Here is a 20,474-nt window from a genome sequence, read left to right as displayed (position 1 = left end):
TGGAAGGTTAGAGCCCCCTGACCGCTGGAGGACAAAGAAGGTTGAACTGATTTTTACATTCTATCACAATGAGGAATGTGGAGGAGTCATTGTGGGGGATGTTCATGTTAAAATGTATTTTGTGTGTCCTGTTGCTTTCTATTGTTATGACTGTATGGCAAATGAAGTTCCTCGTATGTTGCAAAACATACTTGGCTAATAAAGTATGATTGTGATTATGTGATATTAATGATTTGAAAGAGGGAATTAGAAGCAACACTAGCAAGTTTGCAGATGACACAAAGCTTGGTGGCAGTGTGAACTGTGAAGAGGATGTTAGGAGGTTGCAGGGTGACCTGGACAGGTTGAGTGAGTGGGCAGATGCGTGGCAGATGCAGTATAATATAGATAAATGTGAGATTATCCACTTTGGTGGCAAAAACAAGGAGGCAGATTATTATCTCAATGGTGTTAGGTTAGGTAAGGGGGAGGTTCAGCGAGACCTGGGTGTCCTTTTACACCAGTCACTGAAAGTTGGCGTGCAGGTACAGCAGGCAGTGAGGAAAGCTAATGGAAGTATAAGAAAATAACTGCAGATGCTGGTACAAATCGAACGTATTTATTCACAAAATGCTGGAGTAACTCAGCAGGTCAGGCAGCATCTCAGGACAGAAGGAATGGGTGACATTTTGGGTCGAGACCCTTCTTCAGACTGATGTCAGGATGGCGGGACAAAGGAAGGATATAGGTGGAGGCAGGAAGATAGAGGGAGATCTGAGAAGGAGGAGGGGAAGAGAGGGACAGAGGAACTATCTAAAATTGGAAAAGTCGATGTTCATTCCACTGGGCTGCAAGCTGCCCAGGCGAAATATGAGGTGCTGTTCCTCCAATTTCCGGTGGGCACTGGAGGAGGCCCATGACAGAAACATTCCATGACAGCTAATGGAATGTTGGCCTTCATAACAAGAGGATTTTAGTAAAGGAGTAAAGAGATTCTTCTGCAGGTGTATAGGGCCCTGGTGAGACCACATCTGGAGTATTGTGTACAGTTTTGGTCTCCTAATTTGAGGAAGGACATCCTTGTAATTGAGGCAGTGCAGCGTAGGTTCACGAGATTGTTCCCTGGGATGGCGGGACTGTCATATGAGGAAAGATTGAAAAGACTAGGCTTGTATTCACTGGAGTTTAGAAGGATGAGAGGGGATCTTATAGAAACATATAAAATTATAAAAGGACTGGACAAGCTAGATGCAGAAAAAATGTTCCCAATGTTGGCGAGTCCAGAACCAGGGGCCATAGTCTTAAAATAAAGGGGAGGCCATTTAAAACTGAGGTGAGAAACAACTTTTTCACCCAGAGAGTTGTGAATTTGTGGAATTCTCTGCCACAGAGGGCAGTGGAAGCCAAATCACTGGATGGATTTAAGAGAGTTAGATAGAGCTCTAGGGGCTAGTGGAATCAAGGGATATAGGGAGAAGGCAGGCACGGGTTACAGCTTGGGGACGATCAGCCATGATCACAATGAATGGCGGTGCTGGCTCGAAGGGCTAATGGCCTCCTCCTGCACCTATTTTCTATGTTTCTATGTTTCTAGATACAGTGCGGAAACAGGCCCCTTGGCCCACCGAGTCCACATACACCAAGCCAACTAACCTACATACCTGTGCATCTTTGCAGTGTGGGAGAAAACCGAAAGATCTTGGAGAAAACCCACATAGGTCATGGGGAGAACGTACAAACTCCGTATAGACAGCACCCGTAGATGGGATGGAACCCGGGTCTGTGGCGCTGCAAGTGCTGTACGGCAGCAACTCTACTGCTGCGCCACCGTGCCACACTTGTGTTCCTTGTGTTTCTTCACACCTTGTTTTCAGTGCTCCACCCAAGTGGAGGCATTTGATACAATGGGATACTAGTGGCCAGTAGTTTTGGGTTGGTCTAGCAACGATGTTTTAGTTTAATTCCGTTTCCCTCCCCCCGTGAACTAAAAGCGACCACATTCCAATGGCGGACACACAGAACTGCTGAATCCTGCGGGCTGACTGAATGATGCTGAAACACAACCGCGGCCCTCTCTGACCAGGATTCACTACCACAGGTGTCTAAAGAAGGATCCTGACCCGAAACGTTGCCTGTCCATTCCCTCCACAGATGCTGCCTGACCCGCTGAGTTCCTGCAGTACTTTGTGCTTTACGCAGCATTCCAATTGCCATCTGGAATTTAAGTTGCAAACATTGCTCTTTTGCATCTTTTATATCTTGAACGATTCTTTTCCTACCTATTGCAAATTTGCTAGCTTCATGTAACACCAATATGACTATCCTAGGAAGATTGGTCTTACCTGGAGGCTTGGAACTCTCTCCATGTGTCCAGCAATCATCTCTCTCAGTTGGTTCACATCACTTTCTGTTTGTTCATATTCCTTCCACGCATTCTCCAGCTCCTAGCACACAAGTTTGAGGTTAGTCTCACAATGTGATTAAAAGGAGGAGTAGGGAGGCATCTCAACAAGTTAAATGGAATCGTGAAGAGCTCTTGGAAATCCGCAGAATACTTTGACCATCATTACTGATGCCACCCCACAAACCCAGTGATTCAATCAAGCAACCTTAAACACAATCTCATACAGTAACAAACTGTATAGTTTAGAAATAAATCACACAAACCAACCTCCCTTCCATTGACTCCATTTATACCTCACGCTGCCTCGGCAAGGCCAGCAGCATAATCAAGGACGAGTCGCACCCTGGCCACTCCCTCTTCTCCCCTCTCCCATCAGGCAAAAGGTATAGAAGTGTGAAAACACACACCTCCAGATTCAGGGACAGTTTCTTCCCAGCTGTTATCAAGCAACTGAACCATCCTACCACAACCAGAGAGCAGTGCTGAACTACTATCTCTCTCATTTGTGACCCTCAGACTATCCTTGATCGGACTTTGCTGGCTTTACCTTGCACTGAATGTTATTCACTTATCAAGTATCTATACAATGTACATGGATCGATTGTAATCACGTATTGTCTTTCTGCTGACTGGTTAGCAAGCAACAAAAGCTTTTCACTGTACCTTGTTACACGTGACAATAAACTAAACTGAAAGTGAAGATGATGTCTCAGGTTGGGACCCTTCTTCAGACTGTATATTTTCTTTGTGTTGGAAAGAACTGCAGATACTGGTTTACACCAAAGATAAACACAAAATGCTGGAGTAACTCAGCACTAGAGGCAGCATCTCCGGAGAGAAGGAATGGGTGACGTTTCAGGTTGAGAACGGTCCCGCTGAGTTACTCCAACATTTTGTGTATATTTTCTTTGGTTGTCAACGTCTTTGACCCAGCCCCCATCTCTCTTTTCCAGCTTTCTTCCCCCACCACAGGCCGTCTGAAGGAGGTTCTCAACCCGAAACATCAGCTGTTCATGGCCTCCAGAGATGCTGCCTGACCTGCTGAGTTAGTTTAAGTTTAGTTTATTGTCACGTGTACCGAGGCTTTTTTGTTACGTGCTACCCAGTCAGAGAAAGACCATACATGAGTACTTCAGACATATGCTTTTCACATCTGGGAATTTTGATTTATCTTTTTCATCTCTCTAACACCTACGATGAATGAAACTCAAACAAATAAGAGTTGGTCTTGGCATCAGACCATTAGGCATGGACATTGTGATCTGCTCATAAGTTTATAAAACATAGGAGCAGAACTAGGCCATTCAGCTCAACGAGGCTGCTCTATCATTCAATCATAGCTGATATACCTTTCCCTCTCAACCCCATTCTCCTGTATTCTCCCCATAACCCCAGACAAATCAAGAACCTATCAATTTCTGCTTTAAAAATACCCAATGACTTGGCCTCCACTGCCATCTATGGCGATGAATTCCACAGATTCACCACCCACTGGTTGAAGAAATTCCTCCTCATCTTCATTATAAAGATACATTATTTTATTCTGAGGCTGTGCCCTCTGGTCCTAGACTCTCCAACTCATGGAAACAACCTCTCCACATCCACTCCAAGCGTTTCACTTATCGGTAAGTTTCAATAAGGTTCCACCTCATCCATCTAAACTCCAGCGAGTACAAGCCCAGTCCCAGTGCTGTCAAACGCTCATCATATGTTAACCACTCATTCCTGGGATCATTCACGTAAACCTCCTCTGGGCCCTCTCCAACGCCAGCACATCCTTCCTCAGATATGGGGCCCAAAATTGCTCACAATACTCCAGAGGTGGTCTGCCCAGCGCCTTATAGAGCCTCAGCTAAACTTGAAGATAGACACAAAATGGCGGAGTAACTTTGCGGGTCAGGCAGCATCTCGGGAGAGAAGGAATGGGTGACGTTTCGGGTCAATAGACAATAGGTGCAGGAGTAGGCCATTCGGCCCTTCAAGCCAGCACCGCCATTCAATGTGATCATGGCTGATCATTCACAATCAGTATATGTTTAAGAGCTCTATCTAGCTCTCTCTTGAAAGCATCCAGAGAATTGGCCTCCACTGCCTTCTGAGGCAGAGAATTCCACAGATTTACAACTCTCTGACTGAAAAAGTTTTTCCTCATCTCCATTCTAAATGGCCTACCCCTTATTCTTAAACTGTGGCCCCTGGTTCTGGACTCCCCCAACATTGGGAACATGTTTCCTGCCTCTAATGTGTCCAATCCCTTAATAATCCTATATGTTTCAATAAGATCCCCTCTCATCCTTCTAAATTCCAACTGAAACGTCACCTATTCCTTCTCTCCCGAGATGCTGTCTGACTGCCAGAATTACTCTAGCATTTTGTGTCTATCTTCGAATTAAACCAGCATCTGCAGTAGGTTTTCCGAATCAGATAAACTTGTGCTGTTATGTCCCACATTCTGTGCAATATTTGGTAGGCAGAATTTATTTCCGCTCCCAAGTGACACAAGTTACACATAAGTGAGGCTTCTGGAAAGCACTTACTGTGCAGGCTTTGGAGATTGCAGCTCTGATGTGCACCAGGTCTTCTTGCAGCAGCCTCTGTTGATAAGCTATCTTCTCGGTGTGGTTAGGCTGTCCTTTGTACTGTTCCAGTTGTCGGTGAGTCACGTCCAGCACTGACTCAAGTTTGTCCTGAGACCATGGAACAAAACACAGAGTGCAACCATCAGAGTCTTCCCGTAACTCCCACGTGTCACAAGAGGCCGTTACCTCTGCCTTTGCCAAGAAACACATTTCTCCTCAGGAGATTTTGAGATTGTTTTCCGGATCGTATCTCCGGTTGCTCTGCGGCCTAACATCACTGAGTTGGAGGCCTTGCTCGGGACTTTGAGCCCCACCACGGGGCGTTGACCTACCAATGGAGGAATTGGGAGTAGGGGATAGACTTTTTGCAGGAGTCAGGGTGGGAAGAGGTGTAGTCCAGACCTCACCATCTCCAATATACTTGGACTATCTCCGACATCTCCCTACCGTTTCTGGACCTCACCATCTCCCCCACAAGGATGGTCTTGAAGTCCTCCGTTTCTTCCTCGACCGTAGAACCAGCCAATCCCCATCTACAAACACTCTCCTCTGCCTAGCACAGCTGGTCCTTACCCTCAACAACTTCTCCTTTGACTCCTCCCACTTCCTCCAAACCAGAGGCATAGCTATGGGCACTCGCATGGGCCCTAGCTACGCCTGCCTCTTTGTCGGGTACGTCAAACAATCCCTGTTCCGGGCGTACACTGGCCCCATCCCCGAACTCTACCTCCGCTACATCGACGACTGCATTGATGCTACCTCTTGTACCCATGCAGAACTCACTGACTTCATACACTTCACCTCCAATTTCCATCCTGCCCTTAAATATACTTGGACTATCTACGACATCTCCCTCCTGTTTCTGGACCTCACCATCTCCATCATAGGAGACAGACTAGTGACTGACATCTACTATAAACCCACTGACTCGCACAGCTATCTGGACTACACTTCTTCCCACCCTGTCTCCTGCAAAAAGGTCTATCCCCTACTCTCAATTCCTCCATCTACGCCGCATCTGCGCCCGGGATGAGGTGTTTCACACTAGGGCGTCAGAGATGTCCTCATTCTTCAGGAAACGGGGCTTCCCCTCTTTCATTATAGATGAGGCTCTCACTAGGGTCACTTCTACATCCCGCAGCTCCGCTCTTGCTCCCCCTCCCCCCACTCGCAACAAGGACAGAATCCCCCTCGTTCTCACCTTCCACCCCATCAGCCAGCGGATCCAACAAATCATCCTCCAACATTTCCCTCACCTACAACGGGACCCCACCACTGGCCATATCTTCCCATCCCCTCCCCTTTCTGCGTTCCGCAGAGACCGTTCCCTCCGTAACTCCCTGGTCCACTCATCCCTTCCTACCCAAACCACCCCCTCCCCGGGCACTTTCCCCTGCAACCGCAGGAGATGCAACACCTGTCCCTTTACCTCCCCCCTCAACTCCATCCAAGGACCCAAACAGTCTTTCCAGGTGAGGCAGAAGTTCACCTGCACCTCCTCCAACCTCATCTATTGTATCCGCTGCTCTAGATGTCAACCTCTCTACATCGGCGAGACCAAACGCAGGCTCGGCGATCGTTTCGCTCAACACCTTCGCTCAGTCCGCCTTAACCAACCTGATCTCCCGGTGGCTGAGCACTTCAACTCCCCCTCCCACTCCCAGTCTGACCTTTCTGTCATGGGCCTCCTCCAGTGCCATGGTGAGGCCCACCGGAAATTGGAGGAACAGCACCTCATATTTCGCCTGGGCAGCTTGCAGCCCAGCGGTATGAACATTGACTTCTCCAACTTTATATAGTTCCTCTGTCCCTCTCTTCCCCCCCCCCTCCCCCTCCCCCTTCCCAGTTCTCCCACTGTCTTCCTGTCTCCGCCTATATCCTTTCTCTGTCCCGCCCCCCTGACATTAGTCTGAAGAAGGGTCCCGACCCGAAACGTCACCCATTCCCTCTCTCCTAGATGCTGCCTGACCCGCTGAGTTACTCCAGCATTTTGTGATACCTTCGATTTGTACCAGCATCTGCAGTTACTTTCCTACACCGATTGATCATAGACTGATATATGGAGCCGATTGTTAGATTGATCATAGATAGATAGATCATGGACTGATAGATGGAGCATAGATTGATCATAGATTTATAGACTTACCATTGATTGATAAACTGATAATAATTTTATAGATTGATTGATTGATTGAATGAAAGATGTCCCATCTAAGTCTAACAATCAATGTCAACCTGAATCTTGCCTTTCTTTTGTATGAGAAAGAAAAATAATTTATAAAAAATGATTGAAATTGAAAGACACAATATGGAAACAAGCCTTTGGCCCCACCAAGCTCTCACCAACCATTGATCACCTGTTCCCACTAGTTCTACCTTATCCCATTCTCTCATCCACTTCCTGCACACTTAGAGGGATATAGGACAACTTACACAGGCCAATTAACCTGCAAATCCACATGTCTTTGAAACGTGGAAGGAAACCGAGGTACTTGGTCAACCCACGTGGTCATAGGGAGAACATGTAAACTCTGAGGTCGGCATTGAACCCGGGTCACTCACGCTCCTGAACACTGCTGGGCCCAATCCTGCACCAATGTCCTTGCTGGCTATTACATGTTTTATCTGATTTTCTTTTTGCATCTTGCAAAATACCTTGTCTATCTTCAGCTGTCGAACCTTGGTCTCCAGGTCTTGAAGACTCTTGTCCCGATCACAGAGCGTGGTCAACTTAGCCTGGAGAAAGAAAGGTGAATATTAGTTTGGTTTAGTTTAGTTCAGGGATGCAGCAAGGTGGCAGGCCCTTCGGCCCACTGTGTCTGTGCCGACCAACTGCCATCCATACACTCGTTCCATCCGACAAACATTAGGGCCAATTAACCAGCACGTCTTTGGCATGTGGGAGGAAACTGAGCACCCAGAGAAAACCCACACGTTCACGGGGGGAACGCACAAACTCTGTACAGACAGCCCCCGTATGCAGGATCAAACCCGGATATCAGGCGCTGTGAGGCAACGACTCTACCACTGTGCTGCCCCTTGAAGTCTACACTCGAGGGAATGTGTCAACATCTCTCTGTTTTGAAGGAAGTTCAAGGGAAAAGTCAGACTTACATCAGCGCTACTTTCTGCGATTTTAACAGGCTTCATCGCACGCCTTATTGGGTCCTGTCCAGTCACCTGGTGTAAGGTGGAAAACAAAGGATAAAATTATGCACTGACATGGTAGAGCAATGTCGGCTGATGCAGGGTGGATTGTATTGCAATGAACAAAGTCATCTTATACTAAGGAAAGAAAATGAGGACTGAATGCCGCTGATGTAAGTCTGCCTTTCATCAGGCAGAGATTAAGGAACAATGGAAGTCTAAACAAAGAAGGCAATTGTAAATGGAATAGCAGAATATTGAGAAACAAATGAGCCACAAAGCTTTAAACCCACACTGATGAGCATCCACTCCACTGGAAGAACTCCCGAAACAGTTCTTCTTAGCCGTTCAAGATTAGACCGCGACATTTTGTGCAAGTCAGTGGGATACCCACCATTAGTTTTCTCTGGAACGTAGGAGGTTGTGGAGAGACTTGACAGATGAATGGATAAAATTATGGGATGCATAGTTAGGGGAGGCAGTCATAATCTGTTTTTCCTAGAGTGGAAAGGTCAAAGACTAGAGGGCACAACTTTAACAGAGGACGGCGGGTGCTTGGAACGCACTGCAAGGGGGAGGGTGGAGGCAGACACGATAGTGGCAACTAAGAGGCTTTTCAATAGGCATAATGAACATGCAGGGAATGGGGGGATATGGATCATAGCATCATATTCGGCACAGGGCTTGTAAACTGTGCTGCACTGTTCTATGTTAGTCATAAGGTGACAAGGTCATAAGTGATAGTAGAATTAGACCATTCAGCCCATCAGGTCTACTCCACCATTCAATCATGGCTGATCTATCTCTCCCTCCTAACCCCATTTTTCTGCCTTCTCCCCATAACCCTTGACACCTGTCCTAATGAAGAATCTATCTATCTCTGCCTTAAAAATATCCACTGACATGGCCTCCAAAGCCTTTTGTGGCAAAGAATTCCACAGATTCACCACCCTCTGACAAAATAAATTTCTCCTATTCTACTTACTAAAAGAAGGTCCTTTAATTCTGAGGCTATGACCTCTTGTCCTAGACTCTCCCACTAGTGGAAACATCCTCTCCACATCCACTCTATCCAAGCCTTTCACTATTCTGTACATTTCAATGAGGTTCCGCCCCTTCATTCTTCTAAACTCCAGCGAGTACAGGCCCAATGCAGACATACGCTCATCATATGTTAACCCACTCATTCCTGGGATCATTCTTGTAAACCTCCTCTGGTCCCTCTCCAGAGCCAGCACATCCTTCGTCCGATATGGTGCCCAAAATTGCTCACAATATTCCAATTGCGGCCTGACCAGCGCCTTGTAGAGCCTCAGCATTACCACCCTGTGTTTGTATACAAGCCCTCCCGAAATAATTGAGTTTGCTTTCTTCACTACCGATTCGACTTGCAAAAAAATTTTTGGGAATCCTGCACCAGCACTCCCCAAGTCCATTTGCACCTTCGATTTCTGGATTCTCTCCCCATTTAGAAAATAGTCTATGCTTTTATTCCTACTATCAAAATATGATTCCACACTTTGGTACACTATATTCCATCTGCCATTTCTCTGCCCACTCTCCCAACCTGTCCAGGTCCTTCTGCAGAGTCCCTGCTTTTTCTACACTACCTGCCCCTCCACATATTTTCATATCCGCAAACTTTGCCACAAAGCCTTCAATCCCCTCGTCCAAGTCATTAATATACATCGTGAAGAGTAGCGGCCCCAGCACCGAACCCTGCGGAACTCCGCTACTCACTGACAACCAACCAGAAACAGCCCCCTTTATTGCCACTCTTTGCCTTCTGTCATCCAGCCAACCTGTTGTCCATGCTAGTATCTGCCCTTAGATACCGTGGGCTCTCATCTTCCTTAGCAGCCTCACGTGTGGCATCTTATCAAAGGCTTTCTGAAAATCTAGCTAAATAACATCTACTGACTCTCCTTTGTCTGCCCTGCTATTTACTTCTTCAAAGATTTCCAGCAAATTTGTCAAGCAAGACCTCCCCTTCACTAAGCCATGCTGACTTTGGCCTATTTTATCGTGAACTTCTAAGTACTCCGTAACCTCATCCTTTATATAATGGACTCATTATACTCATCCTTTATATAATAGACTCAAAATCTTACCAACCACCGAAGTCAGACTAACCGGCCTGTAGTTCCCACTTAGTTGAAGTTAGTATTAAGGTGATGGAGGTCGAGGGGGAGGGGTGCTATGGGCAAAGAACTAAGCAGCGTTTCCACTCCTGATCATTTTCCCACAAGTCGGACTGGAATGTAAAAGCCTGTACAGAGTACAGTTGGGACATTTTGGTCGACGTGGGCAAGTTGGGCCAAAAGATCTGTTTCCACATTGCACGACTCTGTGGCTACTTGAAATAAGACAGCTGGAAGTCAGAAATGATGGAATTGTCACTCATGCTTCAATTGGACTGGGGACATCCTCAGAAATTACCAGTGGGACTGTCATCCCAGAGGCCATCTAGATGAGCTGGTGAACGGATGCTTGACACACAAACTCCGCAAACATTTGCCTGTATTTCTGACCACTCCGAGTCATGGCAATATGAGAACAGAATGCTGGCAGCTGTACAACCAAAGCCTAATATGACCTTGATTAGTACGGGTGTCAGGGGTTACAGGAGATGGCAGGAGAATGGGGTTGAGAGGGAAAGATAGATCAGCCATGATTGAATGGCGGAGTAGACCTGATGGGCAGAATGGCCTAATGCTGCTCCTATCACTTATGAACTTATGACCTGGTTCAGTCATAGAGTCATAGAGCAACACAGCGAGGAAGCAGCCCTTTGGCCCAACTTGCCCACACCAGCCAACATGTCTCAGCTACACGAGTCCCACCTGCCCGTGTTTGGCCCATATCCCTCCAAATATGTCCTATCCATGCACCTGTTTCTTTGGAGGGGAAAGGTTTGGAAGATATTGAGTTTATAAAAATACAAACCATTCTAACACTAGAATTTAGCAAGGAAACTCTTTACACCTGACATCAATAACAATTCATCCAAAAGCAATGTCTTACTCAGTGATCTCTCAATATTAACCATATTTCCTACTCTGAGTGACCACAGTGAGTGGTGTAGGTTGTGGGAGGTGTTGTAGGGAATTGGGGATGAGTTGATATATCACGCTCTGCGTGCTTATAATCTTGAACTGCATGAAAATGAATCCATAATTTTGTCCCCATGGTAACATTCATCTTCCTTGAATAAAACTTCACTTAACTCCAACTGTCTCTTCAGATTATCACAATAATCGACCAAGGCAACCTCCAACCTCCAACCTCCAACCTCCAACCTCCAATTAACCTCCAGCAAACAACTTTGCCAGGAAACCGGAACGATTCAATTTGATCGATATACATTTTAGTAACAAATAAGACCACTTATTAGAATGAATCCTAGAGTCATACAGCATGGAAACAGGCCCTTTGGTCCAACCCATTCATCTCACTGTGCATGCTGCCCCATCCAAGATAGCCCCATTTGCCTACATTTGGCTCATGTGCTTCTGAATCTTTCCCATCCATGTACCTGTCCAAATGTCTTTTTCCAGAACCAGGGGCCACAGTCTTAGAATAAAGAGGAGGCCATTTAAAACTGAGGCGAGAAACAACTTTTTCACCCAGAGAGTTGTGAATTTGTGGAATTCTCTGCCACAGCAGGCAGTGGAGGCTAATTCACTGGATGAATTTAAAGAGCTCTCGGGGCTAGTGGAATCAAGGGATATGGGGAGAAGGCAGGTATGGGTTACTGATTGTGGATGGTCAGCCATGATCACAATGAATGGCGGTGCTGGCTCGAAGGGCCAAATGGCTTCTTCCTGAACCTATTTTCTATGTTTCTATGTAAATGTTGTTCTCGTTCTTTCCTCAACTATCTCCTCTGGCAGCTCATTCCATATAATTCACCACCCTCCGTGTTAAAAAAATTGTCCCTCAGCTTCCTGTTAATTCTTTCCCCTCTCACCTTAAACCTATGCCCTCTGGTTCTTGATTCTCCTACTCTGGGTAAAAGACTGTGCATTCACCCCATCTATTGTCCTCATTGTTGTGATATTGTAAGGAGAAGTACAACACTCATGATCTTATACACCTCTATTAGATCACCCCTTAGCCTCTGGCGCTCCAAGGAATAAAATCCTAGCCTGCCCAACCTCTCCCAATAGCTCAGGCCGTCGAGTGCTGGTAGCATCCTCATACATCCTCTCTGCACCCTGTCCAGCTTCATCACCTGGTTCTCAGTTCATACCAACTGCATGTTTAAACCAGTGTATAACGCGATAAAATTGATCACACAGAAAATGTTAAGGCACACACTAGGGTTGCCAACTTTCTCACTCCCAAATAAGGGACAAAAGGTGACATCACTGCCCCGCGCCCCATGTGACCTCACCCAGCCAGAGGCCACATGCTCCCACTCCACCAATGGTGGCCGCCCGGGCCGGGAGGCAGGTTGCTACGCAAACTCCGTTAGGCGGTGCCCAGGCCTCTGGGTTTACAGTGTCCGGGCCTACAGCGGCGTCCGGGCCTACAGCATCCGGGCCTACAGTGCACCCCGGGCTTAATGCGGGACAAGGGCGGTCCTGTACGGAACAAAGCAATTTAGCCCAATAAACGGGATGTCCCGACAAATACGGGACAGTTGGCAACCCTAGCACACACGCAAACGCTTGATCTTGCCATGGTCAGCATGTCACATGTTGCTTGAAAATGCCTTCCTTAAAGGGGTAATCCCTTCAAGAAAACATTTATCAAATGGTGTAAGTGTAGCTATGTTGGCACAAGCATGTCCATGAGTTGACACATGCACATAAATAGCAAATTAGGTTCGAGCTGATAGAGAGACACAGGTGATACAACGTTGGATTTTAACTCAACTTGCATCGCTGAGGAATCAGAAGAGTTTTGCCAATTTTTGTCTCCCTGTATCCGACACTTTAATGAAATCCCTCACACACACCAGGCAAGTATGAGCACAATTATCTCCACAAGGTCTTGAGCATTACAAAGTTAACCCTGTCTTGTAGCCTGAAATGGAAGGCCGGGTTTTGAAAGCAGGAAGCAGTTTCACAGAAATGGCCAAATAGTTGAGAAACAGGACAGACTGAGTTCCAAACACTGAGTTTCATCCATGGTACAAAGCAAGCTGCTGATGGAATAGCTGTGTGATGTCTCGTTTACATTCTCAGCAGGAACAAGCTGCCTTACTTGGAGACTGGGGCGAAATCTTGGTGTTAGTTTCGTTACCACTCTGTGTATCATGTTGATCAAAGGTACATCAGATTTCATCTGTTCCAAATATAAGAGGAATAGATTGAATTACAATGATCGGAACACCTTTCTCTAATCAACATTTTGCAGGAGAGGTAACTGACCAAAATCCATTCCGTGCTGAAGGTGCTGAAATCTGATCAATGGGATGAAACAATCACAATATTCCACAAAATACTTTCATAAACAGTCTCCAGAAAATCATCTCGTTAATTCCGACATCTCGCTGGTATCTCTAATGCTTTAAATCTTCCTTGTAAATCTTCCTCCTACATCACTGTCCTACACCAGTTTAGAGATGCTGCATGGAAACAGGCCCTTCGGCCCGTCGTATGTTATCCCACTTTCTCATCCACTCCCTCCACTCTAGGGGCCATTTACCAAAGCCAATTAACCTACAAACCCGCACGTCTTTGGGATGTGGGAGGAAACCGGAGCACCTGGAGGAAACCCACGTGGTCACAGGGACAATGTGCAAACTCCACACAGGCAGCACCTGCGGTCAGCATCAAAACCGGGTCTTTAAGGCAGCAGCTCCACCCGTTGCGCACTGTGCCGCCCAAATAGTAACAAGGGATCAGACACAAGGAACTGCAGGTGCTAGTTTACAAAAAACAATATCCAAAGTAACTCAGTGGGTCAGACAGCATCTGTGGAAGATATGAAGAGGCGATATTTCGGGTTGGGAGCCTTCCTTGCACAGATTGTGGAAGGGAACAGAAACCTGGAAAAGAGAAGTGGAGGCAGGACAAAGTCTGACAAGTGATAGGTGGATACGGGTGAGGGGGGTTGATTGGTAGATGAGTGGACAAAGGCCAGAGATGAAAGGACAAAAGGGTGTAAAATAAGGACCCCTTACTACAATCAGTCGGAAGGGTCCCGATCCGAAACATCACCTACCCATGACCCGCTGAGTTACTCCAGCACTCTGTGAAACGTCACCTATCCATGTTCTCCAGAGATGCTGCCTGACCCGCTGAGTTACTCCGGCACTTGGTAACAATGGTCTGTTGTCTTGTTACTTGTACAAAGAGGGCTTTTATTTCTTCAATTATCCAGCGTAATACATTTAAGAGTAATTAATTGTGATTTACATTAGACTTTAGAGATACAGCGTAGAAACGGGCCCAATGGCCCACTGTGCCCACGTCAACCAGCGATCTCCTTGGTTTCTCATTCCTTCCTTCATCACCATTCCTTCTCTCCTGAGATGCTGCCTGACCTGCTGAGTTACTCCAGCATTTTGTGAATAAATACCCTGTACACTAACACTATCCTACACACTAGGGCCAAGTTACAATTTTACTGAAGCCATTTAATCTACAAACTTGCACATCTTTGGAGTGTGGGTGGAAACCGGAGCACCCGGAGAAATCCCACATGGTCTCGGGGAGAACGTACAAACTCTGTGCAAAACATGGTGACTCTTGCAAGTTGGCTCATCGGCCTCATTCTGTACATTTGCTAATCGAGGATGTGCTTAGGTAAAGCAATGCTTTACTGGACTGTATGCAAGAAAACTATTTCACTGTGCATTTGCACATTTTAGTTTAGTGTAGAGATACAGCACGGAAACAGGCCCTTCGGCCCACCGGCGACCAACAATCCCCACACATTAACACTATTGTACACCCACTAGGGACAATTTTTTTAAATATTTACCAAGCCAATTAACCTACAAACCTGTACATCTTTGGATTGTGGGAAGAAACCGAAGATCTCAGAGAAAGCTCATGCAGGTCACGAGGAGAACGTACAAACTCCGTACACACAGCACCCATAGTCGGGATCGAACCCGGTTCACCAGCGCTGCATCTGCTGTAAGGCAGCAACTCTACCGCTGTGCCACCGTGCCACATGTGACAATAAAAGCACCATTGAGCACCAGTGAGCAAATGTGGGCCCCATATCTGAGGAAGGATAATAATAATAATATATATTTATAGAAACAGAAACTTAGAAAATAGGTGCAGGAGGAGGCCATTCGGCCCTTCGAGCCAGCACCGCCATTCATTGTGATCATGGCTGATCATCCACAATCAGTAACCTGTGCCCAACTTCTCCCCATATTCCTTGATTCCACTAGCCCCCAGAGCTCTATCTAACTCTCTCTTAAATTCATCCAGTGATTTGGCCTCCACTGCCCTCTGTGGCAGAGAATTCCACAAATTCACAACTCTCTGGGTGAAAAAGTTCCTTCTCACCTCAGGATGTGTTGTCTCTGGAGAGGGTCCAGAGGAGGTTTACAAGAATAATCCCAGGAATGAGTGGGTTTGCATATGATGAGCATTTGACAGCACACGCTGGAGTTTAGAAGGTTGAGGGGGAAGTTCATTGAAACTTACAGAATAGTGAAAGGCTTGGACAGAGTGGATGTGGAGAGGATGTTTCCACTGGTGGGAGAGTCCAGGACCAGATGTCATAGCCTCAGAATTAAAGGACGCTCTTTTAGAAAGGAGGTGAGTAGGAACAGGAAAATGGGATTAGGAGGCAGAGATCAGCCATGATTGAATGGCAGAGGAGACTCGATGGGCCGAGTGGCCTAATTCTACTCCTATAACTTGTGATTTTGCTAATTATTGAACGACTGGTTCACGCTAAACCTCCACGTGAACGATATCGCAACAAAGTTGGCATCAGATGCCGTGGTTCTCTGCAACAATTCTCGGCCTGGTTCAGAGCCACTCAAGAGCTGGATCTGGTGAGTAATATTCTGCAACACTACGCAAAGCCATCAGCTCACCCTGCATGCACAGACAAGCAATGGTAACAACAGTCCTGGAGGGACAGGGGAGAGACTGGGTCACACCAGCCAGTGACCACAAAGAACAGCCTACTACTGGGCCCGTGAAGATAGACCCAGAATGCTGGAGGAACTCAGTGGGTCAAGCAGCATCACTGGAGAAAAAGAATAGGTGACGTTTTGGGTCGGGACCCTTCTTCAGACCCCTTGACGGTCCTTCAGCTTGTGAAGGCCCAGCTCCTCTCTGACCTGGCCATTGCCATGTGTCGGCACGGACATGAGATAACAGCTTTATACTACCTACTGTCTGAATGTACGTGTGCAGATTTATGTGTGCACGTGCGGTGCATGTACATGTGTGCGGTGTTTGTGCGTGTGCTTGTGCATGCCCATGTGCGTGTGAGTGTGCACATACACACAATGGTAAAGATTGCAGAAACCAATGGGAAAGATATTTATGAAGATGTTGGCAGTACTCGAGGGCCTGAGCTATAGGGAGAGGTTGTACAGGCTAGGACTTTATTCCATGGAGTGCAGGAGGATGAGGGGTGATTTCATAGAGGAGTATAAAATGATGACTGCAACAGATAAAGAGAATGCACAGTTTTTTACCTAGGGTAGGAGAATCAAGAACCAGAGGGTATCGATTTAAGGTGAGAGACGAAAGATTTAATACGAACCTGAGGGGCAACGTTTTCCACACAGTAGATGGTGGGTATATGTAACAAGCTTCCAGAGGAGGTAGTTGAGGTACTATAAGAATATTTGATAGACATTTGGATAGGTATATGGACAGGAAAAGTTTAGAGGGTCAAATGCGGGCAGGTGGGACTAGTGTAGATGGGGCATCTTAGTCAGCATGGGCAAGTTGGTTTCTGTGCTGCATGACTAAAACTGAATGAGTATCTAGTCATTTTTTCTTCTTTGTTGTAAAGAATTGGACAAATTGAATAACGCTTCATAGAACACACAGCATGGAATAAGCACATATTGTGCTATTCTATGCAACATTTCCATGAATTCATCAATGAATAAAGTGGTTACTTTTGCCCAGTCAACACTATCAACTTCAGAACAAAATTAATTCCAGTAAAATATCCTCTATTTCCTAAACTAATGCATTTCTACTGACAATTATTAATTTCCCTGATTACCAACATCAAACTAAAAGCCTCAGCAATCATTAGTTAGTTGACATTCTTATAAATTTGTAATTATTTAGGAAGATCTTGCATTTATAGAGTGATTTAATCAGGTAAGTCCGAATGAGTAAAGATAGACACAAAGTGCTGGAGTAACTCAGCGGGTCAGGCAGCATCTCTGGGGAACATGGACAGGTGACGTTTCACAGAGTGCTGGAGTAACTCAGCGGGTCAGGCAGCATCTCTGGGGAACATGGATAGGTGACGTTTCACAGAGTGCTGGAGTAACTCAGCGGGTCAGGCAGCATCTCTGGAGAACATGGATAGGTGACGTTTCACAGAGTGCTGGAGTAACTCAGCGGGTCAGGCAACATCTCTAGGGGAACATGGATAGGTGACGTTTCAGGTGGGGAACTTTTCTTCAAGTCAGAATGAGTGCCCAGATCAGAGAAAAAACATGCTTTCAAGGCAATATGAAACTGAGGAATGGGAAACACAAAAATGGTAGAGATATGGACCACACCAGGAATGTCCATCTCAAAGCACAAACATCAATGTTTCCAGAAATGATGCATTGAAACGAATGACTATCAGAAACAATAGAAATAAGCGTCCATCAGCGGAACATAATTCAATCACGTTGGAGGTCACTTGAAGCTTCCACTTGCAATGTTCAAGATGAAATGGTACACAGTCTCAGCCATGCCACCCCTTGCATGTTAACGGGTGGTGCAGCGGTAGAGCTGCTGCCTCACAGCACCACAGACCCGGGTTCCATCCTGACCATGGGTGCAGTCTGTACAGAGTTTGTACGATCACTCTATGACTCACAGAGAAAACACACAAACTCCATATAGTCAGGATCAAACCCAGGTCTCTGGCACTGTGAGTCATAGAGTGATACAGTGTGGAAACAGACCCTTCGGCCCAACTTGCCCACATCAGCCAACATGTCTCAGCTACACTAGTCCCACCTGCCCACGTTTGGCCCATATCCCTCCAAACCTGTCCTATCCATGTACCTGTCTAACTGTTTCTTACATGTTGGGATAGTCCCTGCCTCAACTACCTCCTCTGGCAGCTCGTTCCATACACCCACCACCCTTTGTGTGAACAAGTTACGCCTCAGATTCCTATTCAAACTTTTCCCCTTCACCTTAAACCCATGTCCTCTGATCCTCGATTCACCTATTCTGGGCAAGAAACTCCGTGCGTCCACCCGATCTGTACCTCTCATGATTTTATACACCTCTGTAAGATCACCCCTCATCCTCCTGCGCTCCAAGGAATAGAGACCCAGCCTACTCAACCTCTCCCTGTAGCTCAGACCCTCTAGTCCTGGCAACATCCTCATAAATCTTCTCTGTATCCTTTCCAGCTTCGTAAACATAATCATAATCATACTTTATTAGCCAAGTATGTTTTGCAACATATGACGAATTTGACTTGCCATGCAGTCATACCAATAAAAAGCACCAAGAAACACAAAATACATTTTAACATAAACATCCACCACAGTGACCCCTCCACATTCCTCATTGTGATGGAAGGCGAAAAAATAGTTCAATCTCTTCCCTTCTTTGTTCTCCCGTGGTCGGGGGTCTCGAGCCTTCCGTTGACGGGGCGATCTTGGCCCCCGCAACCGGCCGTCGGGCCCTCCGCATCGGGGCGATCAAGCTCCCGCTTCGGGGGGATCTCAGCTCCCCGCGCCAGGCGATCAGACCCCGGGTCGGGACTGGTCGAACCGCCTGCGGCTTAGAGCTTCCCGACATCAGTCTCTACTCGAGACTGCAAGCTCCTCGATGGTGAAATCCACAGGCCGCGGTTGAAGTGTCGATCCCAGGCAAGGGATCGCAGGCTCAGATGGTAAGCATGCCCCGCGGTGGGGCTCAAAGTCAGTCCCAGGCAAGGCTGCCAGGTCCACGATGTTAGGCCGCAGAGCGACCAGAGAAACGATCCGGAAAACAATCACATCTCCAGCAAGGTAAGAGAATGAAAAAATGTTTCCCCCAACATCTCCCCACCCCCAATATAAAACTAACCAGAGAGCATTAACAGAAAGTTTTAAAGCACACTAAAACTAACAAAAAAGACGAAAAGACAGACAGACTGTTGGCGAGGCTGCCATCACTGACGGCGCCACCCGGTGGACTTTCCGGCCTCACAACAACTTTCCTATAACATGGTGCCCAGAACACAATACTCTGAATGCGGTCTCACCAACATCTTATACAACTGCAACATGACCTCCCAACTGCGATACTCAATATCCTGAATGATGAAGGCCAATGTACCAAAAGCCTTCTTGACCACCTTATCTACCTGCAACTTGACCTTCAAGGTACCTTGCACCTGCCCTCCTGCCCTCTGCTCTACAACACTCCCCAGAGCCCTACCATTCACTGTGTAGGTCCTGCCCACGTTAGACTTCCCAACACCTCACATTTCTCTGTACTAGCTGTATCAGCTAGACCTGTTGCACCACTTTCTCACCAAAACACATCTAAAAAAAACACCGCATCGGAACACAAATTTTAAGTCAACGAGTCTTAAAACTACACAGCACAGAAAGAGGCCCTGTGGCCGACTTGTCCACACTGACTAAGATGTCCCATCTAAGCTTGTCCCACCTGCCTGCATTTGACCCAGATCCCTTGAAACCTTTCCTATCCATGTACCTGTCCAATAGCATGTACCCAATATTCCTTAATCTTCTATTATCAAACAAACTTGCACATAACAGCAGTAGAATACTGTTAGTGGGAAACATTCAATAAGACATGCTGTGAAAGTGAAAGTTTAAGTTTCATTAACTCGGAAACACATACAAAAGTTGCCTAAGTTTAAACAGTTATGACAAGATGAAAAGATTTTTCAGGCATAGTTACAACAGCCATGACTAACAGCCTCCATACACATCTTTTAGAGTGTAATCCATTCAAGAGCCTAGAGTGTTTTAGAGTGTAATCCATCCTTTCTGGGATCAGCTCGGATGAAATTATTATAGTACTATGATGCATTTGTGGGGCAAGTGTATTTTCAGATTTTGTTTAGTTTAGAGATACAGCATAGAAACAGACCGTTCAGCCCACTGTGTCTGTGCCGACCAGTGCTCACCTGTTCACACTAGTTCTGTCCTACACACTAGGGACAATTAAAGAAGCCAATTAAGCTACAAACCCGCACGTCTTTGGGACTTGGTGGAA

At 46.4% G+C, this 20,474-nt stretch overlaps 1 protein-coding gene across 3 annotated transcripts in view; it reads right to left on the bottom strand.

Annotated features, from left to right (window-relative positions):
- plekha7b (pleckstrin homology domain containing, family A member 7b) overlaps nucleotides 1-20,474 on the bottom strand; it is a 293,659-nt gene that overhangs the window by 38,025 nt on the left and 235,160 nt on the right. For 2 of the 3 annotated variants that reach the window (XM_078414957.1, XM_078414959.1), the window contains 4 exons: nucleotides 8,077-8,142; nucleotides 7,618-7,698; nucleotides 4,921-5,070; nucleotides 2,322-2,423 (listed from right to left, as the gene is read on the bottom strand). In XM_078414957.1, the coding sequence (XP_078271083.1) occupies nucleotides 2,322-2,423; nucleotides 4,921-5,070; nucleotides 7,618-7,698; nucleotides 8,077-8,142 (399 nt within the window). Of the gene's footprint in view, nucleotides 1-2,321; nucleotides 2,424-4,920; nucleotides 5,071-7,617; nucleotides 7,699-8,076; nucleotides 8,143-13,320; nucleotides 13,402-20,474 lie in introns of all 3 variants that reach the window. The other variant, XM_078414956.1, reaches the window with a different exon arrangement.

The sequence above is a fragment of the Rhinoraja longicauda genome, chromosome 18 (assembly GCF_053455715.1).
Source record: "Rhinoraja longicauda isolate Sanriku21f chromosome 18, sRhiLon1.1, whole genome shotgun sequence".
NCBI classification, from domain to species: domain Eukaryota; kingdom Metazoa; phylum Chordata; class Chondrichthyes; order Rajiformes; family Arhynchobatidae; genus Rhinoraja; species Rhinoraja longicauda.
Note: the sequence above shows the minus strand (reverse complement) of the source record. Positions and strands in the feature narration are given on the sequence as shown.